Source organism: Blastomyces dermatitidis (genome assembly GCF_000003525.1).
Source record: "Blastomyces dermatitidis ER-3 genomic scaffold supercont1.2, whole genome shotgun sequence".
NCBI lineage: Eukaryota > Fungi > Ascomycota > Eurotiomycetes > Onygenales > Ajellomycetaceae > Blastomyces > Blastomyces dermatitidis.
The window spans coordinates 4,335,444-4,359,640 of NW_025544775.1; the positions used below are offsets into that span (position 1 = coordinate 4,335,444).

The 24,197-nt window shown below is 30.8% G+C and overlaps 1 protein-coding gene across 1 annotated transcript; it reads left to right on the forward strand.

Annotated features, from left to right (window-relative positions):
• Positions 1-12,655: 12,655 nt before the first annotated feature.
• BDCG_16457 (uncharacterized protein) lies at positions 12,656-13,090 on the forward strand (the record flags this gene model as incomplete). The annotated part of the gene is made up of 2 exons (XM_045425688.1): positions 12,656-12,688; positions 12,785-13,090. The coding sequence occupies 2 exons, from the start codon at positions 12,656-12,658 to the stop codon at positions 13,088-13,090; spliced, it is 339 nt and encodes a 112-aa protein (XP_045279809.1).
• Between the last annotated feature and the right edge of the window lie 11,107 nt (positions 13,091-24,197).

The following is a 24,197-nucleotide window of genomic DNA, read 5'->3' on the forward strand; positions in this document are numbered from 1 at the left end:
ATCTCTGTGAACTCTACTACAGACACTTAGAAGCAGTTATCTGAATTATAAATAACTTTTATAAAAGAAGTTTCAGAGAACTTATTAATCACTTATAGAATATTATTCTCTATATCTGTGATAAAGAAATTCTCTGAACTTATAAATAAATTAATTTTAATAAAGAATATTCTTAAGTATCTCTCACAGAACTAAGTTATTTTTCTATAAGAAATACTTACTATTTATAAACACTCTTAAACTGAGTCTCTAGACATAATCTTCAGAGATACTTATAAACTGAAAAGAAACTTTCTTAAGCTGTAATTACTTAAGATTACTTATTAAATTACAATCTATAAAAGCTTTTATAAGTTTATATTTAAAATTAACTTACAAGTCTGACTGTGTGATATAAAAGATGAAGAAGCTGTTATCTATATAATAATAGATCTCTATTACACTGAAGCTAAGAACTGATTAAACTATTTAGAGAATGATTATAAGAGATTTTACTAATTTATTCTTAAGATCTATCTAGAGAATAAGTTAAAAAACTCTGTAAATTAATCAGAGAATATCTGAGCTATAATTACTAATATTAGAAAAAGAGATAAGAAATCTGATAAAAACTACTCACAGTACTTTATAAAATTATAATATGAATTAAGATCTGTGAAAACAGAGCTCTGAAATAAGATCTGAATAATAATATTTATAAAAAAACTGAATAAAGATATATAGAACAAGCTCATTGAGTAAGACTCTAAGTTCTTAATTTTAAAGAAACTGATAACTCTTATTCATTACTTATAGATTACTGTGAGAGTTATAAATCTGTAAAGAATAGATTATTAACTAATTCTATAAGAATCAGAATAATAGAGAATAGATTTATTAGAAAAAGATAATAAGATATAGAGAGATTTATATCTGATTACTAAGTAGAGAGAGAGAGCTTTATAAGCTTCTATAAATAGAGTATATAATAGAAAGATTAAGAAAAAGAGACTCTGCTTTATCTGTTCTAAATTAGAACATCTTTATATAAACTGTTTAGATAAATTAAAATAGAAATTTAAAGAGTTATAGACAGAGTTAGTAACAGTCTTCTTAAGAGTCTTGAAACTGATATCTGAATCTGTTACTTCTCTGATGAAAATACTTACTTATAAAGAGAGACTGTATTATAGTACTACTATCTTATAAGTATAAAAAGTATTGATAAACTCAGAATCTCAGATCACTGTAGTATTTCTAAAGCTCACAGAGTAAATAAGCTGAAAGATGAAAACTAAGAATCTGCTCTTATAATAAGCAGAGTATGAGAACTCAGATCTGAGAACTGAGAGACTTATAAGAGTTATCTTTAAATTATAAGATCTCTCTGAAATCTGAAGAAGATTTACAGAAACTGTGATTATTACAGATATTATAGATAATATGTACTTAAAACTTATATAACTTCAAAAACATAATCTGTACATAGCTGATTATAAGTCAGATTTATACTTTCAATCAGTGTTAACAGACTTACTTATAAAGATAGAATCAGTTGATACTGTAAAGTTAATTAGAGAAGATAAGTCTATCTATATAATAACTTTATAAGTATCTGAGAATCTCACAGTTATGAAAACTGAGCTTTAAATATCAGAGAAATATTAAGATCTTATAAAGATATTTAACTCAGTAAAGATAGCTAAGCTTTCTTCTCACTATAAGAAGAATCTGATAATAGATTTAATAGAAGAGTAGAAACTCTTCTGAGAACTAATCTATAAGCTCTCTTATTATAAGATAGAGATCTTGCAGATCTATATAAAGAAGAATCTGAAGAATAACTTTATTCAATCTTCATAGATCTCTGCAGAAGTCTCTATAATATTTATAAAGAAGAAGAATAAAGATCTCAGATTATATATAGACTACTGTAATCTGAACTTTAAGATAATAAAGAGCTGTTATTCTCTGTCTCTGATTGAGAATGTAATTAATCATCTTATAAGAGCTGTTATATTCATACAACTGAATATGATTAATATATATATACAGCTGTGAATACAGTCTGAAAATGAATAAAAGACTATCTTTAGAACTGTACTGAGATTATTTAAATATCTAGTAATATCTTTTAATCTGATTAATATCTCTATAGTATTTCAGTCTTTTATTAATAAAATACTTTATATATATTTAAATATCTTTATAATAATATATCTGAATGATGTAATGATATACTTTATAAAGAAGAAAGAACACACTGAGTATATATAAAGTATGTTAAGATCTTAGATGAGATAGAACTGTATATTAAGCTTATAAAGTGTAACTTCAGTACTTATTAGATTAATTTTCTAGAATATATAATTACTACAGATGATATTCAGATAAAATCTTTATAAATTAAGACTATTCTATTATAATTAAAGTTAACTAGTATTTATAAGATTCAGATCTTTCTAAGCTTTGTGAATTTCTATAGATAGTTTATCTTTATATTTATAAGAATCTTCTTAGCTCTTACAGACATACTGAAGAGTGAAAATAAGAAGAAGTCATTCTATAAATAGAGAATGAAAAGATTATTAAGAAGAGAGAACTATAAGAACTTTCTTATCTCAGAAGCTCACAGAGTCTTTACAAGATTAAAATAGATATTCATAGATATAGTAATACTATTTCACTTTAATCTCTTACTTTTAATCAGATTAAAGACAGATATCTTCTTCTTTATAATTTCAGAAATAGTCTCATAACTACAGTTAAATAAGAACTGAGTTTCAGTGACTTTTTTCTTATAGAAGATGTAACTTACAGAGATTAACTATAATATTTATAATTAGAAGCTTCTTATAATAATGAAATTCTTTTATCACTGATATCACTACTTTAAGAGTCTTATAACAGTGATTACTATTAGAACTGATTATAATAGCTTATAACAGTTTACTTCAATCAAGAAACTCTTACAGTAGCAGATTCACTGAACTCAGAGACTGAGTGAGTTCTGATTTAAGATAGAATATATTAAGAAAACTAAGAACTCAGCAGACAGATTCTCTCACAGATCAGACTATATTAAGAAGATTAGAAGAACAGATATAGAGAAATTAGAGAAGACAGAAATGCTTTACAGAATGCTCAAACTGAGTGTTATAAAGAGATTGACTGAAGAGTCTCTCAATTTCTTATAAGAGAAGAAGAGAGAGAGAGAGAAGAAGCCTGTATAATTACTCTCTATAATACTGAGAGTTAACACTCTGAGAATCTCTGTGAGAATTCTTGAAGAGAGTATCTATAATCTGAAGAATTTGCAGACTTTGAGAAGTGCTGTGAAAGATCTGATATAAGAAGAAACAGAGTATAAGTCTTTATAAGATCTTCTATCTAGATTATCTGAACTATAACTGAAGAATGAATATACTTAGTATATTCAGAAACTGCTCATGACAGAGATTAACTCTGCAGAAATAAAGAATTGAAGAGACTTAAATAATCTCTTATAAAGAGAGAGCTGAATTTATATACTTATAAATAAGTTTCTATATATAGAACTTATTAAAAGATATCATAACTTTTCTCTAGCAGGTTATTTTACAGACACTAGAACTCATGAGTTATTTATAAGAAAATACTTCTAACTGAAGATGTGAGAACTTGTGAAGAAGATAGTGAATTCTTATACTATTTATCAGAGTTTATGAGTAGTACAGTTCAGATTATATAAAGAACTTACTTCTCTACTTATCTCACAGAAATCTTGAGAATAGCTAGAAATGAATACTCTTATAAGTCTCTCTGAAAGCAAGAACATATATAATACCTACTTTAACAGTGTGCTGATGATAGTGAATCACTTCATTAAAATAGCATACTTTATACTCACTTATAAGAACTTGAAGTCAAAGAATTTAACTCATATTTTCATCTGTGATATGATTCAGTTGCATGAATTGTCTATAAATATTATCTCAGACAGAGAATCAATCTTCACAGAAGAGTTCTAGTCTGATTTGATAACTATACTGAAGATTTCATAAGATCTAAGTATAGCTTTTCATTAACAGACAGATAATCAGACAGAATATCTGATAAGTATATTGAAACAGTATCTACAGTGCTTTGTCAATTATAATTAGAATAACTGAGTGTATTAGTTATCACTTATAAAGTTCATGTATAACAACTTAAAGCATGTCAGTATAGATAAAACTCTCTTTGAGATACTCACTGAAACTTATTCACAGATGATCTTGATAAATCTGTGAGAGTATACTATAGAGTGTGATAATATCTGTGAATAAGCTGAGAGAATTCAGAAGATTCAGAAGAAAGTCTGTGAATTCTTGAGAAAGACTTAAGAGTATTAGAAGTAGACTGACCGTGTGACCGTGTCTGGGACCAGGACCAGATTTTTTGATAGTCTCATTACCAATTCGACTGATCCCATTACACGGTTTTAACATTAGATAGTAGTCCCATACTGTCTCAGTGAGACTTAGTGTCTACTCTTGTCACATTTTCCAAATGGGACCATGATTTCCACTTCTCAATTTAAATTATTTTTATGACTTTAAATGACTTTAAATCTCATTTGAGTGTTACCAAAAAGCGTTACTTTTTAAAAAATTAAAAATAGTCTAAAAAAAACCTTAAAATGTCTAAAAATAGTAACTTTATGCCAAGAATGAGACTAAATGGGACCAAATGAGATCACTTTCTCATTTTTTTCAAGTCATGGTTCCATTTTAAGATCTGATATATAGTCACTTTACATGTTTTTTTGATAGCCAGTCTCAGCAGGATTCACACCAAGAAATGTATGGGATCAGACCAAATGAGACCAAACATGAAATTCATGGTCCCAGCGGCCAGTCTAATTAGAAGAGATACTATAACTTTAAGTATATTATAAAGAGTTTCAAGAAAGATGATAGAGTCTGACTGAGTTTAGAAAACCTCATTACACAGAGATCTAGTAAGAAGCTGAATCTCTTATAAACAGAGTCTTATAAGATTATGAAGAAAGTTAGCTTATAGTTCTATAGATTAAAACTGTTATCTGAGTTATAGATATACAATGTTTTTTATATCTCTTTACTTTATAAATATAAGAAATTCTTAGAAGAGAACTCTGTAACTCATCACTCTATTTATAAAGTACTAGAGAGTGAAAGAGAATATCAGATTAAAGAGATTATTAACTCAGAGAAGTAAGATTACAAGCTCTGATTCAAGATTCAGTAATAAGAGTATTCTGACAAGATAAATGAGTTCACTTAAGAATCATTTAAACAGATAAAACATCTGCAGAAGCTGAGATATGACTTTCATACTATAAATTCTGAGAAGTCAGAATAATGCAGTCTTCACTAAGAATCTGATTATAATAAAGACATTAATACTGTTATTTATGAACTCTAGTCTATAAGATAATAAGTTTCTACTGAGATGAATAGTCTGCAGTATATATAAGAAAAGAAGAAATTATACTCTTATTAAAGCTAAAAAATAAGAAATAAAAACAGAGTTATAAACACAATTTAAAGATTAATAAAGAAAAAAATAAAGAAAACTCAAACTCATACTCTTAATACTTATAACACTCAATCTCTTCATAACTATCAATTTCTCTCTTCAAAGAAGTAGAGAGTATTATATCTGTGATACAGATAATTATTGCATTTAACACAAAGTTTATCAGAAATGCACAGACTTCAGAGAAGTTAGATATCAGAGTGTACACAGTTATAGTAGAGTCTTAAAAGCTGATTGTCTATGTGTGTAATCAGATATCTCTTATAAAGCTATATCTACTCTCTCAGTTATGCTGAAGTATTCAGCCTGAAAATAATTGAGATATAAAGAGAGAGCTTATCTGCTCAGATTAACTCTTATCACAAATTCATGACATTTGCATTGCCTTGATTATCTGAATTTTACAGGTATCTGAGAACTCATCTCTTATTGATAATGAGATTGCAGAAATGTGTTGCAGTATGAGAATCATTAATAGAAAACCTAGACATAGTCACATATGTCTGATTGAAGATTGTGCAGGCAGAGAGAAAGTAATTATAGATCTGTGAGACTGCAGAAGACACTGACAATATCAGAAGCTTTATAAGAATTATTAGCTAGAGTCTGTAAGAAATTACTTATAAGAAGACTTACAGTAAAGAGAGAGACTACACTGCTTGAAGTCAGAGACTGATCTGAGAGAGATATGAAATTGACTGTTGACCTGAAGATCAGATGCAGTGATGAGACTGAGAGAGATAAAGATATAATTATAAGTGACAGTATCTCTGCTTCATCAGCTGATAAAAAGTGATCAGAGAAGTTGCAGAGATGCTTATAAGAAGCTCAGCAGTAATTGAACATCATTTATAAAGATATTGAAATTGAAAAATTTTTTATTCTTGAGAAGTTCTTGAATTAATATATGAACATTGTCAGAAACACTCTCTTTCTATTATCTGAGTGAAAACACTTTATGAATGAATAAGAATACTCACAGTTTATAAAGATGAAAGCTGTTACAGAAAAAGAAAAAAGAAGATGAGATTTCATAGATAGATCTGAGATATTTATACTACTTTAGAGAGATTTACTTATACTATAAGTAATTCTATGAAACAGTCAGATCACTTTAGTAAATAAGAGTGATTGTGAATTACAGATCTGAATCTTTCTATATAACTATAAAGAGTGATTACAGACTGTAGATATCTTGATTCTACAATTCTACAGAGTTAATGAAAGAATGAAAAATTCCTCACAATTCTACAGTGTTAAAGAACAATGATTCATGAGAATGAGTGAAAGATTAACTTATAAATACTTCTCTTTAATGAGAATAATCTCACAGAGAGTGATTCATCTGTGAGATAAATCTGTGTTATAATTACATAAGAATCTCATGAAAATAATTGAGAGTTAACTGAAACTCTTCTATATGAAAGATATAAGATGAATCTGTATAATAGTCAGAGAAGAATCTGTAGACTATAAAGAATCTCATGAAATAAGAAACTGAGTGATAGACTCTTTTCTCTTCACAGTAATAAGAGATTTTTTCTCACTGAGATTTTTTATAGATATGAAGAGTTTTTAGTAAGTATCACTGCAGTGCTGAGCTGATTCTATGAAGTCACTCAGTGAAAGACTTCATGAATGAAGTCTTAGAGAGGAAGAAATATGTAAGAAATCTCACTTCTTATGAATTCTTTATCTCTATTTCTATCTCTTATATAATCAATAGAGCTAGCAGCTCTTGACTATACACAACTATATAGACTGAAGTTTGTGAATACTATTCATAACTCAGCTTGAATACTATTATACATTTGACCTCTATATTTTATCTTTCTATCATGAATACTTCTAGTAGTTAACAGTACATATCACACCAAGCTGCAAACACTTGAATAATCGCCTGCGAGTATTTATTCTTACATTTTCTTATTTAACTATAATTACTGCTATATAGCAGTTTATTCTTTCTTCTCTTTTTACTCTTAAGTCTTTCTTATATCTTTAAGCTTCTTTTCAATCTATTGTTGAGCAGCTCTTACAGTCTTATTCATATCTTTTTACTACTTTACTATCTGATAAGCTGTCTCTTACTTCATTCTCTTCTTCATAATATCTGTCTTCTTCTATTTCTTAAGAATAGTGTGTTATAATGTAAGAAATCCCGCTCTCTGCAGATTCTTTACCTCTATTTCTATCTCTTACATAATTAATAGAGTTAGCAGCTCTTGACTACATACAACTATATAGACTGAAGTTCATAAATACTATTTACAACTCAGCTTAAATACTATTATATATTTAACTTCTATATTTATCTTTCTATTATAAATACTTTTAGTAGTTAATAGTATATATTATATCAAGTTATAAATATCTGAATAATTATCTGTAAGTACTTATTCTTATATTTTAAGCTCTATCAGTCAGTAATCATCTGTTATAACTGAAAGAACTAGAAACTTATATACTTTAATCTCTATAAACTCTACTATAGATACTCAGAAGTAGTTATCTGAATTATAAATAATCTTTATAAAAGAAGTCTCAGAGAACTTATTAATTACTTATATAATATTATTCTCTATATCTATGATAGAGAAACTCTTTAAACTTATAAATAAATTAATCTCAGTAAAAAATATTCTTAAGTATCTTCTATAACATTAAGCTATTTTTCTATAAGAAATACTTACTGTTTATAAACATTCTTGAACTGAGTCTTTAGATATAATCTTCAGAGATATCTATAAATTAAAAAGAAACTTTCTTAAGTTATAATTATTTAAGATCTTCTACTGAATTATAATCTATAAAAGCTTTTATAAGTTTATATTTAAAATTAACTCACAAGCTCAGCTGTGTAATATAAAAGATAAAGAAGCTATTATTTATATATTAACAGATCTTTAGTACACTGAAGTTAAGAATTAACTGAATTATTTAGAAAATAATTATAAGAGATTCTACTGATTCATTCTTAAAATCTATTTAAAGAATAAGTTAAAGAACTCTGTAAGTTGAACAGAGAATATCTGAACTGTGATTATTAATATTAGAAAAAGAGATGAAAAATCTGATAAAAACTACTTACAGTATTTTATAAAATTAAAATATGAATTGAGATCTGTGAAAACAGAGCTCTGAAACAAGATCTGAATAATAATATTTATAAAGAGACTGAATAAAGATATATAGAATAAGCTTATTAAGTAAGACTCTAAGTTCTTAACTTAGAAGAAACTGATAACTCTTATTCACTATTTACAGATCACTGTAAGAATCACAGATCTATAAAGAGTAGACAATTAACTGACTCTATAAAAGTAAGAATAACAGGGAACAGATTTATCAGAAAAAGATAATAAGATATAGAGAGATTTATATCTAACTACTAAGTAAAGAGAAAGAGCTTCACAAGCTTCTATATTATTATTATTATTATTATTATTCTTTCATTATACTTATATACAAGCGGAGCTTATAATGAGTTCTTGCATGATGTTAAATACAGGTCAAGTGTTGATTATACAGAAGGAAATACAGGTGTTAAGATCATATCAAGATAATAAGAATATAGAAAAATACAAAGAAGTGATAATTAGATACATACAATAATAACTTCTCAGCTCAGAAACATAGAGTGATTTATTGAAGTGATTTGTACACCTCTGTATTTATTAGAAACCTGAGGTGCTTGAGTTCTGAATTTAATGTATTCTCAGCGGGTTTCGAACCCACACATCTTGATTTCTCACGCTAAGGTACTACTGAGTGGCTGTATTAATCATTCAGTCACCGGGGCACACAAGCTTCTATAAACAGAGTGTATAATAGAAAGATTAAGAAAAAGAGTCTCTGCTTTATTTATTTCAAATCAGAACATCTTTATATAAACTATTTAAATAAATTAAAATAGAAATTTAAAAAGTTACAGACAGAGTCAGTAATAATCTTCTTAAAAGCTTTAAAGCTGATATCTGAATCTGTTACTCTTTTAATGAAAATACATATTTATAGAGAGAGACTGTGCTGCAGTACTACTGCTTTATCAGTATAAAAAGTATTAATAAACTCAGAATCTCAGATCACTGTAGTGTTTCTAAAGCTTATAAAGTAAATAAGCTAAGTGATGAAAACTGAGAACTTACTCTTATACTAAATGAAATATAAGAACTCAGATCTGAGAGCTGAGAAACTTATAAGAGTTATCTTTGAATTGTAAGATCTTTCTGAAACTTGAAGAAGATTTACAGAATCTATGATTATCACAGATATTATAGATAATATATACTTAAGACTTATATAACTTTAAAGATATAATCTGTACATAACTGTCTATAAGTCAGATTGATACTTTTAATCAGTGTTAATAAACTCACTTATAGAGATAGAATCAGTTAATACTGTAAAGTTAATTAGAGAAGATAAGCTTATCTATATAATAACTTTATAAATATCTGAGAACTTTGTAGTTATAAAAACTGAGCTTCAGATATTAGAGAAATATCAACATCTTATAAAGATATTCAGTTCAACTAAGATAGATAAGCTTTTATCTCACTGTAAGAAGAATCTGATAATAAATTTAATAAAAGAGTAGAAACTCTTCTAAGAATTAATCTATAAGCTCTCTTATTATAAGACAGAGATCTTACAGACTTATATAAAGAAGAATTTAAAGAATAACTTTATCTAATCTTTGCAGATCTCTGTAGAAGTCTCTATAATATTTATAAAGAAGAAGAATAAAAATATCAGATTATATATAAACTACTGTAATCTAAACTTCAAGATTATAAAGAGTTACTACTCTTTATCTCTAATTAAGAATGTAATTAACTGTCTTATAAGAGCTGTTATATTCATATAACTGAATATAATTAATATATATACACAGCTGTGAATATAATCTAAAGATAAATAAAAGACTGTCTTTAAAACTATACTGAGATTATTTAAATATTGTAAGGGGCCTACGCCGAATAGATCAGTATAATATTGATAGGTCTTATATAACAAAGATAAAAACATTAGAGAAGGAAAGAAAGAGAAAGTGCAAGAATCAGCAATTGAGATGAATATTTATACACATATGTGGTGATGTACGCGGTGAAGCTTCAGGGTGGAAGAATATATGTGTGTTCATAGCAGCTGAGAATCAGTGATTGAGAATGGCCGAGAATCGGAGTGTATGCTACACATGTTCATAGCAGCCGAGGATCAGCGATCAGGAATGGCTGAGAATCAGAGTGTACACTACACGTGTTTGTAGCAGCTGCAGATTGATGATCAGGAATGAAAGAATCTATGAAGTGTAATGAAATAGTCTATATGATTGATCAGGCGTAGACTGGCCGCTGGGACCATGAATTTCACATTTGGTCCCATTTGGTCTGGTCCCATACATTTCTTGGCGTGAATCCCGCTGGGACTGGCTATCAAAAAAACATGTAAAGTGACTATATATCAGATCTTAAAATGAAACCATGACTTGAAAAAAATGAGAAAGTGATCCCATTTGGTCTCATTTAGTCCCATTCTTGGCATAAAGTTACTATTTTTAGATATTTTAAGGTTTTTTTTAGACTATTTTTAATTTTTTAAAAAGTAACACTTTTTGATAACACTCAAATGAGATTTAAAGTCATTTAAAGCAATAAAAATAATTTAAAATGAGAAGTGGAAATCATGGTCTCATTTGGAAAATGTGACAAGAGTAGACAGTAAGTCCCACTGAGACAGTATGGGACCACTATATAATGTTAAAACTGTGTAATGGGATCAGTCGAATTGGTAATGAGACTATCAAAAAATCTGGTCCTGGTTCCAGACACGGTCACACGGTCAGTCTAATCAGGCGCAGCCTGCCACATTAGCCTTCTCTTTCCAGAAGCAGTTTCTATCAGTCAAGAGCCACTGTTTCAGATAATATAAAACTCAGAGTTCAGGTCAGTTGATTGTAGCCAACTCATTTCACAAGATATTGTTGACTGCAGCTGCAGAATCTCTCATTGAGAATATCTTCAATCTCTCACTTAAGCTCATTATCTTCTTCTATGATGCCTGGTGGCTGCCAGTCAGACATCAGCTGAGAAGGAAATAGATCAGTGACAGCATGATGAAGCAAGCTCATGTGAAATACATCATGAATCTCTGATGATGTGTCAAGATAGTAGTTATAACTATCTAGAACTTCTATCACTTTATATCTGATATAGCAGTAGTCTAGTGTATAAGATGAATATGTGATTCATATATTCTTAAGATTCAATCACACAAGATCTTCTATCTTATACTGCTCTGTGAGATCTCATCAGATGTTGATTTAATCTTCTTAATCTTGTTTTATAGTTGTTATGAAGATCTCTGCTCAGTCACAGACATCTCAAAGCTTCATTATTATATTATCAGCAATCTGAATCAGACTGTGAAGATTCAGTGTAAACTGTGTAATCTCTAGAAGATTTAACACTTTCATATGATACTCATGTGTGGTTCGGAAGAACGTACGACTGTCGGATAATAACGCGGCCGCTTCCGAACTACTAGCGTACGCGTACAAATGTAAAGGGGCCCTAGCAGCCGCTAATTAATTTAGTGTACAAGATTCAATATATAAGAAGCCGGTGTACGCCTGTAATTGTATACTGGCTTAAGCAACCTTTGAATCACATCTAGTAGCATGTCTAAAAACCAGTGAGAAGTGCAGGCTCCTTCAGAGTGTGATAATTCTGTCTATGAAGTGATTCATAGTTATCATGCCAGTGTGATTCTAGAACATCTTAAAAGATAGTATATAAAGAGTAATAAGTGAAAAAGCATCTGATTGATGCTGCTTCACTTGTTGAGGGAAAACTTCATGCTCAGATGAATGTCACATATGAGATATGAATAAATGAGATGTGAGAAAGAGAATGGAAGTGATGAATCAGATTCAAAGAAGTCTGCTTTCTACTCAAAAGAAGAATAAAAAGAGAGAGTAATCATTACTGAAGTTGTACAATGATAACAGAAATCATACAGTGATATAGTAATATAATAATAGACATCATATAATCAATCAGAAATCACTGAAATGAATATCTCTTCTAGCTGATACAAACAACACTCTTCTCTGCTATCTGAACTGAAAGATATGCAGAACCTCTCAGAGAGTTTACTCAAAGTAGTAAGAAAAGCAGCTGAGACTGCTGAACTGAAATCAAAGCTCTGTACACATATAAGAATTCTAAATGAGATTGAGGCCTTGCATATACAGTGACAGGCTGAGGCAGAAGTTAAACAACAATTGACATTCACTGCAGATCAAGCATTCACTATGAAGAGCTTCATCAACACAATTGTCATCATCAATAAGAATAGAGAAAACCAGATCTTAAACCTGCAGCAGAAGATTGAACATTTACACAGACAGATGACTATACTGAATCTGAAGATCTCATTACAATTATTCACAATCTCTTCAGAAGTGTACACATCATCAGAGATCACTGTGCAGAATGAGAATCTAAGCATGAAATACATCAAGTCAGAAGATCTGCTGAAGTCACTAAGCTTTAATAATGACTGAAAAAATGATGCTGCAATCAGCTGGCTAAGTCAGATGCAATTATATTATTAGATTGAACATGAACTCACAGACAGACAGTTAATAGAATTTCAACAAGTTTTAAGATCTGCTGCATTTCTATACAGAAAAGCAAAGTCATTATGAATAACTGATAAAAAGATAAATCTCACAGACTCAGAGTGATATTCATTCTTATAAACATGAAATGAGTTTTTCAAATGAATCTTGCATAACTTTGAGAAAGTGAATGTATAAGATAAGTATTATAAACACTTCACTGAGTGTAGATAAGTGAGTGATCTTACATTATACTTCACACACTTCAGTTTACACTATCTCACATTGAATGAAGAGCTTTCAACATCTTTCTGTTTATAGATCTTCATTCATGATCTTACATCTGAGTTGAGAGTGAAATGAAAATGCTTAATCTCACAGCCAGGCACAGTGAAGAAAGCATACAATATTCTTATTATACAGAAACAAGTGAGTCAATTATGACAGAAAATACTACAATTGAGTATATCTCAGTGAAGAACAGATAATCAGACTTCTATGATATAAGTCACACACTCAGATGTGATGAATCTAGATCTGAATGTCATTATTAAAGCACTGAATTCCCTGAAAAAGGAATTCTCTGAGTGAAAACCTTGATATCATGAGCATTGAGCTTGCTTCAACTGCAGATATTAAAATCATGATGCAAAAGATTGCACTCAGTGTACACAGTCAAGAGAAGTAAGAAAGTCAAAAAACTAGCAGAATCAGTGAGCTCAGAGACACTCACTGATATTCTATGAAAAGTCTTCAAAGTGAAAGAGATGTCTGTGTTAGATAACTCTCTGAATTCTGTGAATGCAAAGAAGAAGCAGGCTTCTGAATAAGATGTGAGTGAGAATGATGAAGTGAACACTCATCTCAATACCTTGAGATCTGAAATGTTAATATATAGAGAGCACTTGAGTAAGAATCAAGAGATGGCTGCAAAAGTGTTAGTAAACATAGAAGCTTCTATATAATATATTAATAATTATATAATCTGAAGATTGAAAGAGGTCTGCTGAGTGAAGAATTTCTGATATATAAGATTATCTGATAACTGATATTTAATATCATCTGCAAGAGTAAGAGTTTTCTTGCACTTCAGAGAATGATCTTGCTATATTTAAGCATGAGAGCTGCAGAATGTGAAATATGACCTTATTCTCAGACTTGATTAATTTCAAAGATTTAATCTGCAGATTCAATGATGTACATGCTATATACAGTTGACTGATAGAAAGAAAATAATTCATACAATTCTATCAACTGATATGAGAAGAACATTTCACATCTCTGATATAGAAGAGTTAAATCTGCTTACACATTAATAAGCAAAGAGAATGATTCACAAGACCTTATCTGAAAGCATTCTGTATGTCATATGAGACTCAGAAGTGAAGGAAATCAAGATAAAGAATATGTAGGAGAACAAGTGTATGAAGAAGCTTCTGAAGAAGCATAGAAAGATCTTTTAAACAGATCTTTCACTGAAATTGCTGCTGGAATGAGAATTTGTATATGAGATTAACACAGAGGATACAAAATCAGTCAATCAGAATATGTATCTTCTGTCACAAATGCATCTCAAAGAACAGAAGTGTCAGATCACTGACCTTCTAGAATATAGTCTCATACAACTCTTATCAAGTGTGTGAGGCTTTTCAGTTCTATTTGTGAAAAAGGCAGATGAAGAGTGATAGATGTGTATTGATTATCAAGCACTTAACAAGCTTATGATCAAGAATGAATATTCACTGTCACAGATTCAACAACAGTTGAATACAGTTGAAAATATCTGATATCTATCAAAGATTGATCTTCTCTCAGAATACTGGCAGATTCATATAAATGAACTGTCAGTTCTGTGAACCACATTTAATATATAATGAAGAAAGTTCAAATTTCTAGCAATGTCATTCAGTCTGACAAATGCACTCATTATCTTTTAAATAATGATGAATACAATTCTTTATAAACAGAATGAAACCTCATATCTCATATATCTCAATAACATTCTAGTCTTTTCAAACTCATACAATGAATATCTGAAGCATCTTGATAAAGTGCTTACAACTCTGACAGAGTATAAGCTCTATATTAAATCAATCAAGTGTGTGTTTGAAATGAAAGAGTTGAAGTTTGTGAGATATGTAGTGAGTGATAACTGTATACATCTCATCTCAGAGAAATTGAATGTTATAGTGAATTGACTGCAGCTGAGAAATGTACATCATGTACAATAGTTTCTTAAGTTGATCTCATATTACTGCAGATTCATCAAGAATTTCACATGAATATCTGCATCACTCTCAAATCTCTTAAGAGAAATGAATGCAAATCTGTGAAAGAAGAAGTTTCATTCAATTATCTGAAATGCTACATGTAAAGAGGCTTTTCTCACACTGAGAGAATGTGTAACAACATCTTCAGTGCTTATTCAATCAGATCATAATAAATCTTTCTACATTGAGATGAACACATCTGAATGAGCTATCAGAGATGCTCTTCTACAGATAGGCAAGAATGACAAGCTACACCTGATGATGTATAATGATAGGAAACTATCAGACACCGAGCTCAATTACTCAGTGTATGAAAAGAAATTGCTAGTGATCAAGCACATGCTGGTGTTATAAGATAGATATATCAACAACAGACATATGACAATGATAATCACAGATTATGAAAGCCTTGTCTATCTACAATCAATGATAAAATCTTTCAAACACTTAGTATGTTGAATCTCAGAGTTTCAAGTGTATAATCTTCATATCAAATATCAAAAGAGATCAGATATCATGATATCTGATGCAATCAGTCACAGATCTGATTTCATGAATGAGAGTTCTGTGAATCAGGCATAAGGAACATTCATGTTAAACACACTGAGAGAATGCAAGGAATCAGAATGAGTGAACATCATGATCTCTTACTTAGAGAATGACAAGATGTCAAATGATAAGTGTCTTGTAAGAGTAGTAGAAGAGATGCTTTCAAACTTCAAGCTGAGGAAATTGAGAAATGAAAACAATGTTGTGCTTTATCATAATCTAGAATATGCAGAAGCTCTCTATCTAGAACCTTCATTTAAACATGACTTGATGACTCACATGCACAAGAAATTCAGTCACTTAGAAAGCCCTGAACTCATGAGTGTACTCAAATCAAGAGCATACTGGCCAAGCATGACTGAGAATATTCAGGTGTACACTCACAAGTGTCTGAATTGTCAGGTTGCGAAAGAATCTAAGAAAGGGTTAGAATATGAGAAAGTACAACATCAGATGAAGTGTACAATACAACTGTTTAAATGATGAAGAGTGAATCTCATAGACATATTATCACAAATATCAAATGAAAATTGATGAATAATCACTGCTATTGATTACACTACTGGCTGGCCAGTTGTGAAAGCAGTTTCAGAGACAACAGAGAAGATGATGACAAAGTTTCTACATGATGAGATCTATGTTAACTATGAAATGCTGTGTGAGATTCTAACTGATAACAGTGTGAATCTTGTAGAAGAAGTAGTGAGGCATTTCATGAGCCAGTTACAGATAAGATATCATAGAACAACACTATATCATCTGTGAATAAACAGAAAGATGAAACACTTGAATGAAATCTTGAGTAATATGCTGATGAAATATCTAGTGAGTAAGTCTACAAGACTATGAGATGAATATCTCAGACAGATACTATTGGCCACACAGATTCAACAGTATGCAGTCTTCAAGTGTTTATCATTCTATCTGTTGTATGAATTGCATCCACGCATTCTGAAGAATGCTTCAGAAAAGGTGAGAGAGAGAGCAGTTGCAGATGCAGCAGAAACAGCAGTTGCAGACACAACAGTCACAGATGCAGAATCAAGATTGAAAGAGATCAGCCACACACATGCAAAAGCTAATGAGTTACTTCTGAACTGAGCAATTCAATTGAAAAGAATATGAGACTCACTTGTTAAGAAATTAAGTCTCAAGATGAGAACATGAGTTCTCATACACAATGAGAGTTCTGAGAAGTTTCAACCTAGGTGATTTGAGTTATATAAGATACTCAAATCACATTCTCTGAGAATGTATGCATTGGAAGAATCAGAGAGATGAGTCTTATACAACTTAATCAATGATTCATAACTTGTGAAAGCAAAGATGTAAGACCTGAGTGAATTATAATTATCTGCAGCACTATTATCAGTGTTGAAAAAGAAGAGACTTATAATTGAAAAGTCTCACAAAGTAAGAGAAATCATAGATACTTACAAATCAGATGATCTCACTTATTTCAATCTTTTCATGATTATAAGAAAAGAATGAGAAGTAATGAAGAAATCAGATGAATATCACACTTCAATAAGTGATGAGACTGTAGCTGATTGTATGATAACATACTGCAGACAGCAGGTGCAATGCAGCAAAGAGTAGTCTCAGAGCAGCAGACTTGCACATGAATCAGGTCACAGAAGAAAAAGAAATTCAGAGTTGAATTTAACTGTCTACATCAGTTTAATTGCAGAGATTACAGAGAACAAACTATCTGAAACATCTGTGAACACATGAGACTAAGTTATCTTGACCTCTGAGAACACTCAGAGATCAGGTAAGATTAGTTTTAATGAGTTATTCACTGTAGTGATCTGAGCAGGTGAAGAGAGACAGTATAATACATAAGACAGAATCACAAAGATGAAAGCTGCTGAACCTAGTCACTGAATACTGTACTATATAGAGGTCATGTAAGAGTAGTAGCTAGCAGATAAAGAAAAAGCATAAGAAAAAGAAAAGAGATAATGAATTAATCATCAATCATAAGAGTCAGCTGTAAAAAGACAAATATTATTATATATATCTCATTCATTTTCATATGTCATATATTTAATCTATTTCCAACATCACATCATCTGAAAAACATCAAAAACAAAGGAAATCTCAAAACTCAAGATCTGCAAGGAATTTGAGAGTTGTAAGCTGCTCTTACAATAACACTGTGTATATCTCTGATTTCTCTACTGCTCTGCATATGACATTAATGTCATTTATTACAATATTGACTGAAATGCCAATATAGGAATGCGCACGTGTATGTGTAGAGAAATTGAAGAAGAGTATGAGACTCACAGAATCAGAAGCTGGGGCAGAGAGAGCAGAGATGAAAGAAACAGAAGAAGAAGAAGATGCAGAACCAGACAAATAACAGTGAGAGTCACTCAGAGTCAAATGCTTACAACTCAGTGTGCACACAACCTTTTCTGCAGAAGAGGGAGAGAAAGTGACAGAAGAAGCTTGAGAATGGAAGAGAGTAGTCTCAGCAGTGTTGTCATCTTTGATGAGAATGATCTCTGACACTGGAGCAACTAAGAATCATTATTAGTGTATGAAAATTATAAAATCAGAGATGAGAACAGTTACTGAATAAACACCTGCTGATCTTAGAGTTGTACATGTAATTACAACACATACAAGGCTTCTCAGAAAGAGAGAGAGAGACATGAGAGAATGCAGAAAGCAGAATGCAGTGTGTGAATGACTCATTTCTACAATGACATCTCAGACAAGATGTATAAGTCTCACATCTGTGAGTGTAAAAGAGTATGACATTCACATTCTCATTCTCAAAAACATGGATATCTTTTGCCTGCACTATGAAGTCAGACAACAGACATCAGAGAATAGGCTGATACAGATCTATTATTCTGAAGAAATTCATCAGAGTAAATGTCTCTGCAATATTGAACTTTACAGTTGTAAAAAGCTTCTTGATGTCTGTGAATATCATGACTTCATACACAGTAAAACTCATAACAATTTTCTCTAAGAACAGAAAAATCAGTATTAGATTAAAAAGATGAAAAGAAAAAGACTTATAATCTTGATACTGTTGAGAGAGAGAGTGATTCTCTGATATGAATGAATGATTACTTCATCATGAATATTTAAAATGAACATAATAATCAGCATCTATGACTGAGCTTCAAATAGTCATGTTATACATAGTCTTTGTACAATAAATTGTTCTGAGAGTCAGTAAGAAGGATGAGAGTGTACACACTGAGAGATATAGTTCATTAAGCCTATGCAACATCTTCTTGAATTGAGAAGAGCTGATAACAAAAGCAGAGACAGTAAAACCAGAAGTGGCAGGAGTGAGAATTGTGGGAACAGAGATAGTGAGAGTGGGAGAATCAGACACAGAGACAGGTGTAGAAGATTGAGAGAGAGTGACAGAGAAAGAAACAGAGAGAGAAGAGAGAAACACAGAAGATCTGGTCATACATGACACAGACAATTTCTTCATTATCATATTCTTCAAGTTCTTGATTAATGATTCAACATTGAGTTCACTATCATCAGCAGACACAGATCTGTCAATGTATGATAATTCTATATGAATAAAAACAAACATATCAGCATCTGCATTCATGCAAAATCATGTCAGAAAACACAATCAGAAACCTGCTGAGAAGAGAAACAGTTGAGAGTGTATGAGAAGATGTGTCATCATTCATAATAATACATTGTTCTGATGATTGTTAGAAGATAAACAAGTTCTGATCATGTTTCACAATGTGTTACACTTACTGCTAACAAACTGCCTGATATGAGCACTACAATGATGCTTATTGTGAGAACAGAGAGTCATTGTCAGAAACATGTATAATGTGATAGATGAACAGATAGAAAGAGTTGAATAGAAGAAGAGATAGAAATCTTGAATAATAGTGATGTTTGATGATGATGATGATGAAGAAGATGATTGAAGAATGAGAAAAGTTAGTAAATGAGTGATGTAATATAGTGAAAGTTTCTTTGTGAGAGTGTATGCAGAATGCTAGCTGAATCAGGAATAGACTATATAATTGTGAAATGCTAGTGGCAAGCTAATCCGCATGAAGCTAGGATGTACAATATGATCACATGAGTGTGATCAAATCTGATGAGAGAGAATGTGGTTCAGAAGAACATACAACTGTTGAATAATAACACAGCTGCTTTCAAACTACTAGCATATGTGTATGAATGTAAAGGGGCTCTAGCGGCTGCTAATTAATTTAGTGTACGAGATTCAATATATAAGAAGCCGGCGTACGCCTGTAATCGTACGCTGGCTTAAGCAACCTTTGAATCACACATGTGTAAGAAAGAACAGGCTTATCTCTGTCAAAACAGCATCTCAATCATTGATAGCAATCTCTGCATGTAGAAGAAGATTATATCAATCATCTTATAAGTGATTACAGAATTTATAAAGATAATTCTTTACAATCTGAATTATTCATTCTGATGCATCATCAGTCTCAAAGTGATAGATAGTTAACAGACAGTGTATAATCTTGAGAACTTGATAGATTCTTGTTCAGAGAGTGCTCATGAATTAACAGCTCTGATCTGATACTATCAATCTCAGCAACTCATGTATCTGATAGAATGAACTCTATAAGAAGGCTTCAGTGACTTGTTCAGTGTTCATCTTATCACAAGATTTCAATATTACATTCTTACTCAGTCAGTTAACAATAATCAGAATGTTTCTACAGTTCTTACTCTCAGATAGATTAATAGTGAAGTTAATCACTACATCTTGTCAGATTCTATCAGAGATATTGAGTGATTTCAGTAGATCTTTTCTACAGTTCTTTCATGAGATAATAGAAGAACAGTGATTGCAGTTTCAGATGAAGTGTCTGATACTGTTTAATATCTCAGATCAGTAGAATTCTCAGAAGATCATTCTATACAGTTGTTCACAGCTCAGATGATCAGTTATACACAAATCATGCATCTCTTGCATTATCTGAGTGTGTAAGAGTTTGAAGTGAGAGACCCAGTGTTATTCACAGAATCATAGAGTGTTATTATCATTAATTGAGCATTTTGAGATATTGATTCTTATATGTAGTTCTAAGAGAAATCAGAGTGCTTTTTAATATACTGCTTCAGTGAGAATCTGAAGAAGTTCATCAGTCTGAGCTGCTGTATATCACAGTTCATTCAGTGTAGAGAAAGTGAAGATATCAATGTTAGTTCTAATTAAAGAAGTATATATGATGTTGTAAGCTGTTTCATCTTGATCAATTAATATCTTCAGATTCAAGAGCTGATGCTCTCAGTTTATTCAGTAAGTATCTGTTACATCAGATGACATATCTTACTCTCATTATAAGAGAGTGTCTATTATCAAGTTCTGACTGCTAGAACAGTAGTGTATTGTAAAATAAAAGCAGCTTAGAAACTCAGACTATTGCATCTATCATTCAGTAAGTTTACAGATAGTTGTGAAGTATTTGAGATTCTTATGATCTGTAACTATCTCAAATTCAGAGACACTTCAGAGTTCAGAGTTTCATTCTTCTAAACAGTGTACAATCATAAGAAGTTTCTTATCATAGATCTCATAATTGCATTCAGCAGGACTCAGTTTCTTAGATATGAAGACATATGATTATAGAACATCTTCATCATCATATTACAATATTACTTCTTCTGTCACATAGTCAGAGAAGTCAGCTTCAACAACTGTCTCATGATCAGAATCAAATATTATTAGCAGAGAGATATTAATGAACATCTTCTTCATCTGTATAAATGCAGCTTCAGTGTTTACTGATCATTGAAATACTGAGTCTTTCTTAGTGAGATCTGTAAGTGATCTCATGATATCTGAGAAGTTTCATATAAATCACTGATAGAAGTTAGTAAATTCAATAAAGCTTCATATATCTTTCACAGTATGCAGAGCTTCTCATTTAAGAATGGCAGAGACTTTCTCAAAGTTCATTCAAATTCTCTTATCAGCTTCTATAATAAAACTCAGATACTTGGTACTCTTGACTTCAAAATCACACTTATTAATATCTATCAGTAGTTCTGCTTCTCATAGCTGTTGTAATATCTTTTACATATATTCTTGATATTCTTTTCTGAATTCATCAGTGAAGATGAGAATGTCATCTAGATAAGCAGATACAAACTTATTAAGAAAATCTCAGAGTACTCAGTTGATATACTTCTGAAATATACTAGAGATGTTAGCCAGTTCAAAGAATGTGACTATTCATTCAAAGAGGTCATAATGTGTTTAAAATGCTGTAAGCTATTCATCTTCTTCAGTGATACAAATCTTATGAAACACAGCAATGACATCTAGTTTTATAAATCATTGAGCTTACTCAATCCGTGCTAGAGTCTCATTGATGAGAGATAAGAGATATCAATCTTTCTTTATCAGTCTGTTCAGACCTCAGTAGTTCACACAGAATCAGAGTTCTTTATCTGATTTCTTTGCAAAGAGAATAGAGGCTGCAGTAGAAGAGTTGCTAATGTATATGAATTCTTTATTCAACAGATCATTGAGTGTCTTTTGAAGAAGAAGAAGTTCATCTCAGAACATGTTATAAAGAGAGTCTTATGATAGTTCAGAGTTCTTATCATTCTTTTTTTCTAACTTGATACTGTGATTCACTTCAGAATCTTGTAAGAAGAGTATATTTATAATATTATCTTATCAGAAGATATCTAGATATTCATGATATTATTGAGAAAGTTTTGTATGAGAATCTGTTATTATAATACAGAATAACTTTTCTAGAGTCTTTTTGATATCAGTCAGACTGACAGAATAGATTAATATATGATTCTACTGTCAGTGAACTTGTCAGTGACTCTGTTGATGATTTTGATGATAACTTCTTTTTCAGAGTATTTTGTACATGTTGACAGAGATCTGTATTAGATTCATGATTTTGTGAATATCATTTTTATGAACTCTATCATTGTTAGAGAATATCAAGCTTCTGTTTCAAGCATTCAATAAGATGCCTTATTCAGATAGTCAGACAAGTTCTAACATAAGATTATAATCAAGATTATCAACTTCATATGTATAGACATTCTCATGTTGATGTTCTCTCACATCTATGATCAGCTTCATCATGTAATGAGTACAAACATCTTTCAGATCATCAAATTCTGTAAGAAGTCAGAGTTTTGATAAAGAAATACACTGAAGATTATGACATCTTACAACTGAAGATTTTATCATTGTATAGTGACATAGACTGCTGTCTATCATGGCTTTCATATTATACATATTATCAACTAAAGTAGATACAAGAATCACATTCATTGCTATCTTCTCTTCAAATTGCTGTCATCTGATCTCTTCAAGCTTCTGTTTGTGAATTTGAACAGAAGCTAATCTTTTTCCTGTTTCACTGAGACATTCTCATAGTTATTCTCTGAATCTTTCTCTAATGTAATGTGGTTGGCGCGGACAGGCACTGATTCATTCTTCAAATGAGAAGGTATATAGATTGATCAGCAGTTGAAAGCAATGTGTTCTGATCAGTTACAGTTAATACACACTCTACATTGACATCAATCAATAACTTCTTTGAGAGTGATCTTAGAGACTTGAAAGCCTGTTTGAACAGCAGAGACCCTTGCTTATGTGTAGATATTCAAGTCTACTCAATTCATGACATCTGCATCATTGTTATTCCTCAGCATGAGTGTATGAGTCACTGAGATGTAATGTCTTCTGCCACTATTCTGTATATTCTTAAGCTTGATAAGACAGTCATTCATTGTTCAAAGCTGTGTGCAGAAGCCTTTATAAGTTGAGTCTTCATCTGTGCTTATAAGAGTCTGTAAGAGTTTAAAAGTCAATGTCTTCTTGAGCATACTAATCTTCATTCAATTCTCTCAAGACTGATCATCTGCTTCTAGAATCTTGATGTTGAAGTCAGAGATGAATGTTGTAAGAGAAGTGTTTCTCTGTCAAACACTCTGTAATCAATCTAATGCTTTCTGTTGCATGGCAGTGTCTCAGAACAGAATATCAAGATATTTCATAATATTGTCAGATGTTTGTAATACTGGTTCACATGCTTTCATTCATGAATGAAACTTCTATTTCACACAATTCTTCAATCATTCATTGATATATCAATCTTGATTGATTAATAAACTGATGAAATCTTCATCTACACTCAGTTTCATGAGCATTTTCATTCTTCATGATGAGTAGAGAGTGAGATCAGAAGTATTGAAATATATAA